Consider the following 15,114-nt stretch of genomic DNA (forward strand, 5'->3'; position numbering starts at 1 on the left):
ACAATCATGTTTCATGGACTACACGAACAAAAATTAAATATTACATAGTGGCATCCACGATAGATAACTTCTATTGTAAAACAACAAAGACCGTATTATTTTATCAATTAAATAAAAAACCGACGGTAAAAAAATAAATTAACACTTGTTGTTTTAATTCGTTGTCATAAAGCTAGCTACATAATAGATTTTAATCGTTCGTGAATCAAAATGCGATCTAAAAAAACATTTCTATCGCCACTTTTCGTTTATAAACTTTAAAATGTGATGTAAAAGACATTTCTATCGCCGCTTTTTGTTTATGAACTTTTTAAATGCGATCTCAAAAAACATTTCTATTGCTGCTTTTCGCTTATAAACTTTTAAAATGCGATCTAAAAGAGCATTTCTATCGCCGCTATTCGTTTATATACTTTTAAAATGCGATCTAAAAGAGCATTTCTATCGTTGCTATTCGTCTATAAACTTTTAAAATGCGATCTAAAAAACATTTCTATCGCCGCTTTTCGTTTTTAACCTTTGAAATGCGATCTAAAAGAGCATTTCTGTCGGTGCAGACAAATTTAACTTTTCAAAAGACAAATCACATTTTGTAAAAATACGATCGCGTCCATGACGAAAAAGTATACACCAAGCAAAAACTACGAATATGCTTTTTTAACTTATGAAACCTGAAACAAACAAATTATCTTTAATGAAAGAGTTTTTTGAAAAGAAAAAAAATTAAATTATACACACGATCCTTCGTAGAGATAATAATATTAGCGTGGTGGCCACGATAGAATGTTTGAATGTTTGTTATACATAAAGACCACGATTTTATCGTGGTTCGTGTGCACCACGCTCGTTACACGAACACGATGTTAACAAACCTTTTCACAGTACTGTATGCAGCAAGTTTTTTTGTGTTGTTTTGAAAGCTGTACAGCAAGAATTATTCTTGTGCTGTTTCGAAAGTTATACAGAATATACCTGCGTTGTTTTGAAAGATATACAGCAGGTTATACTTAGGCTGTTTCAAAATTTATACAGCAAGTTATTATTTTCCCATTTAAAATATTAAAACACAAAATTTATTTTAATAAATAAGTGTTCTTTTAATGTTTTTTGTGCAGTCTTATAAGAAAATTAATATTTAAGTGCAAAAAAGTTTCACGGACTATAGTTTAGTTGACAATATTTAAAGTCTTTCGCGACATTAAAATTATTTTTTATTTCATAACGGAGGAGGGTGTAACGACATGTGTGTTTAACGTTGTTTTAATTATTTTTCTATTATCATTGGAAAAGAATTAATGATATTAATTACTTTTCCTAAATGATATCGACTAAGAAATTTAAGATTTTAGCAAACAGCATAATTTTAAACATATGTTAATCATAACGAAGGAGGGTGTTACGACATTCATAATCTTTTTTTTCACGAGATGGGATAAGAAAATGTTTGTTTGTTGATATTTTAATTATTTTTTTTATCGTGAAAGTTAGGGTCGGGCCAGCCCGTAGAACAACTAAATAAGTCTAAACAAGAAAAAAGCTTACGACAACGGAAATATTTTTGATTTAAAAAAAAAAAAAACAATTATTCATATTTAAATGGGCTATTCTCTCATGACATCCTGATTTTTATAATGTTTAAAGATGTATCATGATGGTCGCGATATGGATCGTGAAAGTCATGATACATTGTGAAAGTCGACCCCACGATGGATCACGACCTTCATGATGCTAAAAAATTTTACTATCGCGACAGCATCGTGAATTGTGCGTGACACACATGACACGCGATCCACGATGTTAGTTGTCCTGATTCCAGTACTGTACACCAGATATTTGTGACGTCCGCCTTATTTAAACAAACATCTCTTGTGTTGGACTGTGTTTAGACTATAAGCCATCCCCCAAAACAACTTTGCAAATAAGTTGGTGAACAAGGTGGGTGTTTGCGTAGGGTTGAGCCAAAAAGAAACCAACATCATTTTCCGTGATTTGCGTCTTCATTCCCTGATTTGCATCCTATTTCCCTGATGTGTTTTGTCTAGGTTCATAATATAGTTTTTTTTAGTATTTAATGAATGATTACAAAGATGACAATAGATTAAAATGTCATACACCCACTGCGCAAAAATTTTCTCATGTGTGCACAAGTTTTGGTGCTATTGAAAATGGTAATTATAATAATCATGGACATAAGGCTCAGCATATTATGTCATAGCCAGCCATTGTTGTTAGTGAAAAGAGAAGTTTACCGAGAAAGGTGAAATCACAGAATTAAGACGTTCATGGAATTTGGTACTCTATATAAAAGATAAATTAACTATGATTAGTTTTTTATCTAAGCAAGGTAAAGTAATATTGTTACAAACCTGAGTTCATTGCTTCTTTTCCCCTCTTTAAAGCACAGACTGTTTTTCTATAAACTCAATTCAAGAGCCATGATAAAACACGCAAAAGTGATAAACATTATTAATTTTCTTTTATTTCCCTCTGCTCAAATAACTTCCACAGTTTTCTTTTCTTTGCTTCTCTTCTTACCCCTTCTCTTTCTTGAGAAAAATGTTTAAAATGTCGTTCAATTTCTTATTTTATTTGCATATTTTGTGCCAAAAACCCACTTTAGCCCCAATACACAGAATCAAAACAGATACAGTTTATCAAAAAAATATCTTCTTTGAAATACGACGTTTGACATTTCTTTCTTTTTTTTTTTTTGAAAAAAAGATTCTTTACATGTTGTTCCAGTTCTGTAAAATAAACAGGCTACATAATGGTATCTATGTAGATGGTTTTGTTGTTTTGATCCCACGCGTCTGTTGTATTTCTGATAACAATGATTTCGAGTTGTAGAGCATTGTGAGTATTCATGAAAATAGGACAACAAAAATACATGGCTTAAGCATATGCAGCGTCTTCTTTTTAAGTATAGAACGTAGTTTCTTTATGAAAATATATCTTCTCTGTAATTACAGGTTCTAGAGTATCCAAAAAATAAGAAATAACTCAATTCTCAAGCATTTTAAAATTATGTGTCTCTATTTCTGGCGCACAAATTAGATGCTCCCAAAATCAGTATACCGATGTCCAATAAACACCATGTCGTTTATTGAAAAATGAAGATTGTGGGTGTGGCGTTTATTAGAGGGCTGCGTTTATTACAAAAGGTAAAACTTAGAGATACAAAAAAACATGTTTAAAGAATGTTCTTTTTCTTAAGTAAAATATTAAAAATAGAAAAACAAAAGTTAAAAAATGATTTACAAAACGTCAATATCGTGTCGCCATCCTAATCTTCGTCTACGACATGAAAGCTTTCCCTAATGTCTGACTGTTATTTCGAAGGGATTACTAGATGATTGATCTTCATCTAAACCTTCTGTTGCTTGTTCCAATAAAGCAGCTCCACTTGAACAGGACAACTCTCTTTTGAAGCAATGGATTTGCCAAACCTCGGACCCATCCACAAGTAAATTTAAGCCACATTACTTAAAGGATTTGACAATCATATCGCTACTCAACCCATTCTATGCTTCCAAGTAAAACTCAAGCAAAAATTCTTTATGACGAACTGTTGAAAAGGAAAAGCAATATTCGTTTTTATCTTTATCTGTAGAAGGATTTGTAAACAGAAAACAAGTTAACTATTATAAACTCCGTTTTCATTGTTTGGTTTATTTTTCTAATAAAATGCCACATCCATGATGCAGCGTTTTAATAGGAGGCGGCATTTATTTCAACTACCTAGCTAGAAGTCTGGCGTTTGATAAAGGGCGGTGTTTGTTAGAGGAAACATGGTACGTGTCTTTTGGACAAATTATTTGTTCAGTCTTAAGACTTTAAATGATCTAAAATTATAAGCAAGGTCTTTTGCTAACATAATAAACTAGGAATGTTGAATCAGTTGGCTCTGAACGATGTTTTGTTTAATAGATGTCCCATAATTTGGCCCAAAAAACCTTTTGCACACTTTCAAACTAAATATCTACACCATCTTTCTGGCCTCAGGATCTAAAAAGACTGTTGTCAGCTGTTAGCTCAGTTTGTAACCCATCCACTCGACGAAACATGTTTGTTTCATCACAATTCAAGGAAAATGAACACAATAAAAAAACAAACTACAGGTTGTTATTTCAATATTTACATGATTTTTTTGTAAACAATTTAGTATTTTGGTCAGATTTGCTTTATTTTTAGTCAACGTGTAGAACTTCAAAGTTGGTTGATGGTTGCTTATTTTATTTAACTAAGTGTCGTAATTTATGTAAGAAGGGAAAAAAGAAAAGTATCTTTGGTAAAAGAAAGGTCTTGAAAATAAAGTCAAGGTTTATCAAAGATGCTATTTGGAATTTTTGTTTTGAAATGTCAGATGTGAGCATCGTCAGACCGTTACCCAGCTATCACATCACAAGGTAGATAATACTAGGTTGAGGATGGCTAGTGTAAATGTTGGTACTCTGAGAGGTAGAGCAGGTGAAGTAGTTGAAATGTTAGAACGTAGATCTGTTGATATGTGTTGTGTTCAGGAAGTTAGGTGGAGAGGAGCTTCAGTGAGATTTGTGGAAGGTAGGAGGGCAAGGTATAAGCTTTTTTGGATTGGTAATAGTGATGGATATGGAGGAGTTGGCATATTCGTTGCAGAGAAGTGGGTAGAAAAAGTAATAGATGTTATGCGTGTTAATAGTCGTATTATAGTGATAAAGTTTTTGATAGGTAATAGGATTGTCACTTTTCTGTCAGTTTATGCTCCACAGTGTGGACTCAGTGAGGAAGATAAAGATAAGTTTTATGATGAGTTAATAGCAGTCACATCAAAGTTTGGAGACACTGAACTTGTCATGGTGGGCGGCGACTTTAATGGTCATGTTGGGAAGTCATCTGAAGGTTATAGAGGTGTGCATGGAGGCTATGGATTTGGGAGCAGAAATAAGGAAGGGGAGAGATTGCTTGAGTTTGGAATGGCAACGGACATGGTGGTTTGCAACACATCATTCAGTAAGAGACAGAGTAGGCTGATAACATATGAGTCAGGTGGTTGTAAGACACAGATAGATTACTTTTTGGTTAGAAAGTCAGACAAGAAAGTGGTGAAGGACGTGAAAGTTATATCGGGGGAAGAGTGTGTTTCCCAGCATAGGTTGCTGGTTTGTGATATTATCTTGAAGAGTGTCAGAGAAGCCAAGAGAAAGTACAGGCCCCGTCGAAAAGTCTGGAAGCTGAAGGAAGAGATTGTAGCAAGACAATTTAGTGCAAAAGTTCAGCAGTTAGCCTACAATAGTCAATGTGATAGTGACAATGTTGAAAGTACTTGGACTACTTTGAAGAATTGTCTTCTAGAAGCTTCTGATGATACCTGTGGGTGGACGAAAGGACCAGCTAGACATAGACAAACCTGGTGGTGGAATAATGAGGTTGACCAGTGTATAAAGGAAAAGAGGAAACTTTGGAAAGAGTGGAAGTCAGGTGGTAGTAAAAATATTTACTTAGAAGCTAAGCGTCGGGCTCGTACAGCAGTGTATAAGGCAAAATCAGAAGCAGAGAGAAACAGATTTGCAGATGTGTTAAGAAGGGAAGACCAGCGCAATGAGGTATTCAAGATAGCAAAGCAAATGAAGAAGACTAATCAAGATATTGTAGGTGAGAAGTGTATACGTAATGATGAAGGTGTTTTGGCTAGCACAGAGGAGGAGAAAAGGGTAGCTTGGAAGAATCATTATCAGAGGTTGCTTAACACTGAGTTTGATTGGGACGAGGATAATTTGTCTGATGATGATGTCGTAGAAGGGCCAGCCATGCAGATCAAGACAGAATGGGTAGTGGAGGCTATTAGGAAAATGAAGATTGGCAAGGCTGCAGGAGTATCAGGTATTGTTGCAGAGATGGTAAAAGCATCTGGATATATTGGAGTTGAGCTTATTACAAGTCTTGCTAACCAGATTATAAAGGATGGTGCTATTCCGAGTGAGTGGCAGTCGAGTGTAATAGTGAATTGTTTCAAGGGCAAGGGTGATGCATTAGAAAGGAGTAACTATAGAGGTTTGAAGTTGGTTGATCAAGTAATGAAAGTTATTGAAAGAGTGATTGATAAGTTACTTAGAGAAAGAATTGATATAGATAAGATGCAATTTGGTTTTGTTCCAGGGCGTGGCACTACAGATGCAATATTTTTACTCAGACAGCTTCAGGAAAAGTATTTAGGAAAGAGAAAGAATCTCTATTTTGCCTTTGTAGATTTAGAGAAAGCTTTTGATAGAGTGCCACGTAAAGTTATTTGGTGGGCTATGAGAAAATTAGGTGTGGATGAGTGGCTAGTTACGATGGTTCAGTCTATGTACAGCAATGCTAGAAGTCGTGTCAGGATTAACGATTCACTTAGTGATGAATTTAGTGTAAATGTTGGTGTACATCAGGGTTCTGTACTTAGTCCTTTGTTGTTTATTCTAGTCTTAGAAGCGCTGTCGATGGAGTTCAGAACAGGTTGTCCATGGGAGTTATTGTATGCAGATGATTTGGTTCTCATAGCAGAGTCGATGGAAGAATTAGTTGAAAAGTTTGAGAAGTGGAAGAAAAGACTAGAAGAGAAAGGGCTGAAGGTAAACACAGCAAAGTCTAAAGTCATGATAAGTAGCATTGCAGCCAAGTGTGACCTTGTAGTTGGAAAGTGGCCTTGTGGAGTTTGCAGGAAAGGGGTTGGTAGTAACTCAATTTTTTGTCAGACTTGCAAGCATTGGGTACATAAGAAGTGCAGTAGTATTAGTGGAAGGTTAAGAGCTGGCATACAGTTTGTATGCAAGCGTTGCAAAGGTGAGATTATAGAGAATGAAGTATTTCCAGCTTTAATGATGTACAACAGTGGCTCGTTAGAGATAGTTAAGAACTTCTGTTACTTAGGTGATATGTTGGGCAGTGAAGGGGGTGTTGGAAGAAGTGTTACTTGCAGGATAGGTTCTGCTTGGAAGAAGTTTAGAGAGTTACTTCCTTTATTGACTAGCAGAGTTCTGTCAATTGAGGTAAAAGGTAGGTTGTATGAGGCCTGTGTAAGAAGTGTTATGTTGTACGGTAGTGAGACATGGGCAGTGAAGCAGGAAGATCTTGACCGTTTAGAAAGGAATGATATGAGAATGGTTAGGTGGATGTGTAATGCCAGTCTGAGAGACAGAAAGAGTTCAGATGAGCTAAGAAGCAGGCTAAGTCTCTGTAGAATTAAAGATGTTATCCAGATAAGAAGATTGAATTGGCTGGGGCACTTGGAAAGAATGGAGGAGGATAATTGGGTAAGAAAGTGTAGAGACTTGATAGTTCCTGGGGCAAAGCCCAGAGGCAGACCGAGAAAGACTTGGCAGGAGGTTATAAGGACAGACTTAATAGAGAGGAAGTTGAGTTTAGATCTAACACAGTCTAGATCAGATTGGAAGAGGGTCATTAATATACCCCGTCCAACCCATGCTAGCATGGAAAACGGACGTTAAGCCGAGAATGATGATGATGATGATGATGATGATGAAAGCAGTCTCTTTTTTTTGCGTTGCTTGTGCTTATATTTGTACAGAAGTGCAGTTGTTAAATAATTTTTCAAATCCAGCTCACTTGCTTAATGAGTTGTATATAAAAAAATGTGTAATTATGTGTCAGTCATTTTTAATGTATGCAGCATACAGGAAGCTTTAGACCAACATTTTTTACAACTATTGGTTTAAGTGATGGAATCTGCGTTTAATGAAGATTTTTATCACATTCTTATAAAGATTATTCTAATCTTCTTAATGATATAACAAAATTAATTGTAAGTAAAATTCCTATCCCAAGTAGGCTAAATTGAGCAAAAATATTTTTCTCCCAACAAACCCACTATGAGTGATTGTGCAATTGGCGTGTTATTTGGATGGAAATAATATACTTGTGGCATCCAGGCCATTTTGCAAGATTTAAGGTGGGTGTGCGATGGATCACACACCTCAACAAATCCTTGCGTGTGTGCAGTGTACATGTGTGCAATGCGCATGCAATCTTACAAAATTATTTGCAAGAGGTAAAAAGTAAAAACAAAATTCCTTTTACCCTGTACACCGCACAGGGATACTGTTTTGGAGTTGGGAACATACAAAGATCAAGTTCCATGAAAGTTCATGGCCAGGAATTCAAACCCATGTACAAATAATTGCAAGTGAAGTCATTAATTAAACTTTGTAACTACTTGTGGAACAAATAATATTTAATGTAAATTAAATGACAAAAATTTGAACAGTGGCTAACAACGGTATTTAACCTTACAATGCTAACAACACTAACCATGGATAATGAAAATCATTACTTAAAATAATATTCCATTATTGTCAAAGATTTTTTGTTTTTTTTCTTATTTTATTTTAGTTATTTTTTTAAGTTTAATTCTCCAAAAGGCAATTATAAAAAAATTAAAATATTGTAGTAAGTTTTTATAAAACTTGAATTATCAAATCCCAAAAATGCTACTAAACGGAACATAAATATCACTGTATTTTTTAACAATATTTAATAATAGTCCAGCCACTATGCAACACAATTCGATTAAATAGGCTTCCGAAAATTAAGATTAAAGTCAACGATAAGACCTTCTTTAACTTTACATCTTTCATTGTTCTTTAACTTTCCTTTTTGCTTTTTTGTTTTTTTCTATTATCTGGGAAAATTCACATAAAAAAGCATTGATTTGTGTGTGCGATTGATCGCAAGCCTAAACAATTTTGCAAGTAATGTGGGGGCGTGCAAATGTAAGCCTCTCACGAAATGGTCTGGTCATCATAGTTTATGAAAAAATTTTTATGTTAAAATAGTGGAGGGTGGTATTATAGTAAATAACACTAGCTGTTAGCCCTTGTAAAAATCCATTGCAATTAACTGTTGTACAAAATTCTTATGTACTACAAGTTCACTGTCACATCTGTGACTCTTAATACCATATGTACGTTGTTGTGATAAACACTCACATGGAAATTTACAGTGCTTAATATCGATTTTTGTTATACATGGTTATAAACCAGGGATCCCTTGAAAAAGTTAAGCCAACTAAATAAATTATCAATGAATACTACGGTTTGCATGACAACAGTCACAAAACTGCAGTACAGTAGCTGACGAGAAAATAGTGACTTGATACTTGCCAGAGATGTATCAACTGTTTGATACATCTCTGGCAAGTCACATCTATTTGTAACAGGAAGTTCTTCCAAACAAGCGGCCCATTTATGTGGTAAAACATGCTGATTCAGCATTATATAATGTAACAACAGCAAGCCAAAACTAATATTTCCATGATATAATTAAATTCAAAAATAAAAGATATATCTTATGCAACAAAAATCCTAGAAATATTTTATCTAGGATTTTTTTGCATAAGATTTTTTCATTAAAAAGAGACAAGATTACTGAAACTTAATTTTTATTTTTTTATTTTAGTCAGAGGCAAATCCATACCAATATGATAAGCATGTAGAGCTGATTACAGCTCTTCGAGCATCAGGAGATCTTGATCAGTTGCGAAACGCAAGAGAAAATATGTCAAACATTTATCCATTAACTGAAGGTTAGTACAGTACATATTTCAGAGTTTTGTTTAATAAAAAAATTTTTCATTGCATTAACATGTTTTAACAGAGGGTTGCATTTTAATATTTTGTAGTTACCTTACATTGTAGTTTGTTTTTCTTTAACCAAGATTTTGTAGCAAAGCATTCTTTTAAATTCCAAATCTAGGCCAGTTTGCCATATTCAACCAATTAATGCTCTGGGCGTATATTTATTTATGAATTTAACCTGAGCGCTTATTTAGAAGGCTGCAAATATAATAAAAAACATTGTTGTGCCAGTCATTCATCGCACTTATAAATCTGTTGGCTATTATGCGTCATTTTAATTTCTATACATCGCACATGGAAATTTATTATTCAAAATCACATGTTTATTAATTCTAAATACCTATCCTAAGTGTGTTTAGGCATGGGTGACTATTCAAAAGGGGCCTTAACTAAGTTTAACCCTGGGTGTTTATTAGAGTAGTAGTGCTTGTTTGATTGTTAACACTTAATCGATGTCTTAAGTGGCAGTATCTTTTTTTCCTGACAATTTGTTTTTTAAGGTTTTTCACAAGGTGGCTTTTTAAAATGCACTTTCTTTCCTTGTGTCAAATTGTTATGTATCTATTTAATTTATCTAGAATTATGGATGGATTGGTTTCAAGATGAACTACCATTGGCTGTTATACCTGAACAAAAACAATTTATAGTCTCAAAGTTTGAACTGGCAGTTAAAGATTATGCTTGTAAGTACTTTACTTTTATACTAATTTTTTGCTGCTGCAATCCCTGCTACGTAGGGACTTATTCAAGAGTGGCAGCTTATTTTGCGAGAAAAAAGTTCAGGTGGTGCTTCTTTGAGTGTGAGAATGCTGATTTTAAGATCAAATCTAGGGAACCTCCAATAATCCTCTTACAAAACAACTATGGCTAGTCTGTTTTAAATAATATTTCTGTACATTGTTCACGGTGTACCTTTGAGCACAAGACTAGATTCACAATTTTAACAAAATACTTCAAGTAAAGCCTATAATAGAAACAAAACCAAAATATTGTATTTTCAAATTTAACATTTTTTTAGTTAGGAATATATACAAATTTAGTTGCATATAATTCAGATAATTATACACGGTTTTCGTATGAATTTTCTACCAAAAATCACACAAATTTTCATACAAATTGTATTTTAATTTGCCAATATGAATTGTCATACCGAATTACTGGCATATTTAGGCTCATGTTATACCAGCGTATTTAGGCTCATCATTTTTAGGCTCATCGAAATGATGAGCTTAAATACGCTGTATTTTGTTCTAAAATCACCAAAATCAATTGCAAAACTTAAACAACAGCGTATTGTGATTGAAAGTAGTCCAAACCTGATTGTATAAAAATTAATGAATGTTGATTCTGTTCTGAAATTGTCAAAAACCAATTGTAAAACGCTTAAAACATGCCGTATTTTGTTTGAAAACAGTTAAGACGCAATCATACAAAGCTTAATCAAGGTCGTCAATTTATGATATGTGATTTTGTATCCACTTTTAAAAAAGTTTGTATAACCAGAAATAATATACATAAATTTTCCCTTTTTTTATACAAATTTCCGTAACTATATTTCAAAATAAATTTTTATAGCACATGCCCTTTTTTTGTCCAAATTTATGCAAATTTTGTAGATAACCAAAGCAAGTGAAGTAGTTTAAAAGTATAGATGGATATACACAAAATCTTTATTTTATTGATATTCTTCTTCTTCATCAATTTTATCTTCATCAATTGTATAATTTTATTGTGCAATATTTTGTTTATTTTCTTAATATATCTACTCCTAACAGATACAAGGTTTTACAGGTAACAGTTTATAATTTATTTTATGCCCAAAAATTTTTTAGCTATAAAGATCTGGCACGAATACTGTCAATATATGATGAATAACATCGAATCTCCAGCCGATATTGAACGAGCTCGAAACGTATTCGAAAGTGCTATTACATCAGTTGGATTGCATGTGACAGAGGTAGCCAAATTAACAAAATGTTTTTTTACTAGAGTCTTTATCTTTCCAAGTAAACTTTTTAGTATTAGAATATTAGCCCTATATTTGTTGTACTGATTCACATAACTGGCACATCTTCTTTCAATACACATAATTTTTCATTTATTAACTTTATGAAATATGACTAGCTCCAAAATACTTTTATGCTTCAGGGCTCCTCAATTTGGGATGGATATCGTGAATTCGAAATTGCCATATTGGATTCCTATCAAGTAAGCAACGGTCCATTTAGTATACTTTTGATGAATTACCGTATTTCCTCTAATAAGAGGCCCCTCAAATACTGGAACCACTTCTTATAGGTCTGTTGTAGAGTTAAAAGACCCACCCCTTTAAATGCTAGCCCTCTTCTAATTGTTAACCCCTTTTTAAGATTGGGCCAAATTAATAGTACACCTGTCTTATATTAGAAACAGTATAATTTAAGCTCCTGATTTGCAGCGCCATTGACTTAGTAGTAGAGGTAGGAAAATGCAATTTAACTTGAGTGAAAGAGCTATTTTGCCTACAATATTATGAATTACAGAATCATTGGGCCAATGAAATAGAAGTCTTTTTTATTATCTTTATTTCATTCTGCAAAATTCTCATAACTTGGCATTCTTTCTTACTAATATTGGCAGTAAGGATGCATACAGACAAAGGACAACAAGTTCTATTTCTCACTTTCTTTTTCCTTTAATTTTGGCTTTCACTTGTGTATCTTTGTGGGCCTTCGAGAAGTAAAAAAGAAGCATAGACATATTGGGACATGACGAATTCATTCCTGTAAACACCAACGACATAAGCATCGTGAAGTTTGGCCTCTGCAAGAAAATCCTCTTTGAACGAACAAAAGTTCTCCTTTTGAAGGTGTCCATATTCTTCAATAAACATGATGCACTCTTATGACAGTTGAAAACTGTAAACAACATTGTATCTTGAAGTTACATTCCAAAGCACAAACCATTTTTTGTTGCTAAACATTTAAATGTCTTGGCAAAGTTCAAATTTTTTAGTGAAGTTTGAATGTTATTCGAATGTTTTGGTAAAGTTCGAACGCTCTGCAAAAATATCAACGTTTAGTTGCATGCTTCCTTTCTTGGTGTTGAAGTACAGTCAGGCAGAAGAAAAAGGGAAGTGTTATACACTCTCATTTAAAATAGAGGTTAGTAAATATGCTAGGGAACACAGAAATCACCCTGTTGCATGGAAATTTAACATTTCAACAAAGATGGTTTCACTATTGGTGAAAACACCACGATGCTATCACGAAAACCCTTTATGACCACATCAAAGGCAAGTATAAAAAAAGAATATCGGGAGGTGGAAGGTCTTTTGCAATGGAAGGATTAGATGAAAAATATAAGATGGATACTCCATCAAAGTTCGAGACATCTATATGTGTTTAAGAAAACTGATTACACAAAAATCAAAAATGATTTATGATGAAAGTTGCAGGGATGATGACAAGAAGGAAGGTTTTGTTGCTTCCAGGGGATGGCTTGAAAAACTCTCAAGAGAAATGGACTATCCCTGCTCACTTAATTGATAGGTTAATATCGTATATCCTTCAGGCTTGCCATTTAAAGAAATGCTTCTTCAGGCAATATACTTGCAATGGTTTGAATTATATGGTTTCTGAGACAACGGTTGAACAAGAAATCTACAGGACATAAAAAAGTTCTTGTTTCTGTGTACTTACAGCCAGAGGTGATAGCACTAAGCTTAAGCCCTTTATTGTTTTTTATACTGCTGTCAAGGAATTTCAAGCTTTGCATGAAAGTTTAGGAATAAGTGTGTTGTACATTGTATAAAAATGCTTGGATGAATGAGGAGCTGACCCAAAAGTGGGTTAAACAGGTTTTGGGAGTGTTTGCCATATGATAGACAATGTTAAATCAGGCTTAAATAAAAATCACGATTAAATAAAATCAAAATATTGTACCAAATATTTACAAGTGCCAGACCCTTGTTAGAACAAATCTTTTAAAGCAAACTGTACCGAAAAGTGCTACAACTGGTTGGCTAATGGACAGCATAAACGTGGGTGCAGCGAAACTCAAGGAGCTACTAGGAATTTTAGAGGAACTGAACCTTGGCAATCCTTTTAAACTCACTGACGACTCAGGTGTCCACAACTCTGCGCCATAAGAATTAACAATTTACTTGGACTCGTAAATGGACTCAGACATTGATATTGCATTTTTTAATTTTATTTCCCCTCCTCATTCTAGAAATATGAGACCCCCTCTTATACTAGCGTCCTTCTAATTATAGCCCCCTCTCACAGGCGTCTTCAAGTAATAGAAGACAGGTCTTATATTAGAGGAAATTGGTACTGGTACTTTTCATTTCACAAATTTTGACAATAACAAGCAGAGGAATTAGAAATGTCTACTATAACTTATCAATAGGTTAGTTGATGAAGTTCAATAGACCGATTGGTTACATCTATTAAAGTTGTGTGTTGCGAGAGTATTAGCCTAAATTACAGTTTAAATAGTTACTATCTATATAAAAAAATCATTTCTTAGAAAATGTATGGTGCAAGTTTTTATGTTTTTTCATTGGTACTTTACCTTTTCATCTTGAAATTTGTTAGTGCTAAGACAAACACACAAAGCTTTCAGATTTTTTACTTTTAAAACTTCTTTAAAATTTCTCTTCTTTAAAATAGTTTCTAATTTGAAAATGTTTTCTTTGTATTGTACCAATAGGCTTGTTTGTTATATTGTAGCAATTGCAAGATTCTGGTGATACAGTGGGAATGGATGCAAAAGTGTGAGTATAACACTTGACCATAACGTAGGCATTTGTGTAATATTGTATTCTCAGGACCTGTATGTGTTGAGATTTTGAGGTTACCTCAAAAGGATTATCATCAAGACAATAAATTTTTCTATTTTCTTGCGGAAGAAACAGTTAATTGAGGTGACCTTAAAACTAAGTTATCAATGACAACAATTTAAAAATTGTTCAGCATATTGCATTCAATTGTTTATTATATTTATTCTTCAGACTTTTTAATCATTGCTTGTGCTATGTTTCTTCTTAAAGACAACAAGGCACCTGTTAGACTATGTTGTAATAAGTGTCAATCATACGTTACTCATAATTTTATTAGCATGTTTTGGATAGATAGCACTAAGTTCTTTCATGGTGATTAAAACAAAGAATGTATTTTTCTTAAGTATTTTATCAGCACTCCTTAACCTTTTCAATTCTTGCATTTACTACTTCTAGACAAAGTCAAATTGAACGCATATCATACATTTTTCGAAGACAACTCTCTGTGCCACTGCTAGGTAACAATTTTTTCAATTTTAATCTCTTCTATTCTCATAAATTCACAAGTAAAAGTTTATGACAGTGACAGTGGAATAGTCCCTACAACATGTGTGCCGCCTCCTATATAAAATGATAAACCATTAAGGAGGAATATTCTTTTTATGATGTAGCAATTCTACTACCAGAAATTATTTCACACTGCCTTGTTTGTATTAGTTGGAGAAGGAGTTGCTTTTAATA

The 15,114-nt window shown here is 33.6% G+C and overlaps 1 protein-coding gene across 6 annotated transcripts in view; it reads left to right on the plus strand.

The window, feature by feature from the left end:
• The window catches only part of LOC130623807 (squamous cell carcinoma antigen recognized by T-cells 3-like), a 51,536-nt gene that overhangs the window by 20,910 nt on the left and 15,512 nt on the right, over positions 1 to 15,114 (plus strand). For all 6 annotated transcript variants that reach the window (XM_057439326.1, XM_057439327.1, XM_057439328.1 and 3 more), the window contains 6 exons: positions 9,430 to 9,556; positions 10,187 to 10,291; positions 11,441 to 11,565; positions 11,757 to 11,816; positions 14,324 to 14,367; positions 14,830 to 14,891. In XM_057439326.1, the coding sequence (XP_057295309.1) occupies positions 9,430 to 9,556; positions 10,187 to 10,291; positions 11,441 to 11,565; positions 11,757 to 11,816; positions 14,324 to 14,367; positions 14,830 to 14,891 (523 nt within the window). The remainder of the gene's footprint in view (positions 1 to 9,429; positions 9,557 to 10,186; positions 10,292 to 11,440; positions 11,566 to 11,756; positions 11,817 to 14,323; positions 14,368 to 14,829; positions 14,892 to 15,114) is intronic.

Source organism: Hydractinia symbiolongicarpus, chromosome 13, assembly GCF_029227915.1.
Source record: "Hydractinia symbiolongicarpus strain clone_291-10 chromosome 13, HSymV2.1, whole genome shotgun sequence".
In the NCBI taxonomy this organism is placed as follows: Eukaryota; Metazoa; Cnidaria; class Hydrozoa; order Anthoathecata; family Hydractiniidae; genus Hydractinia; species Hydractinia symbiolongicarpus.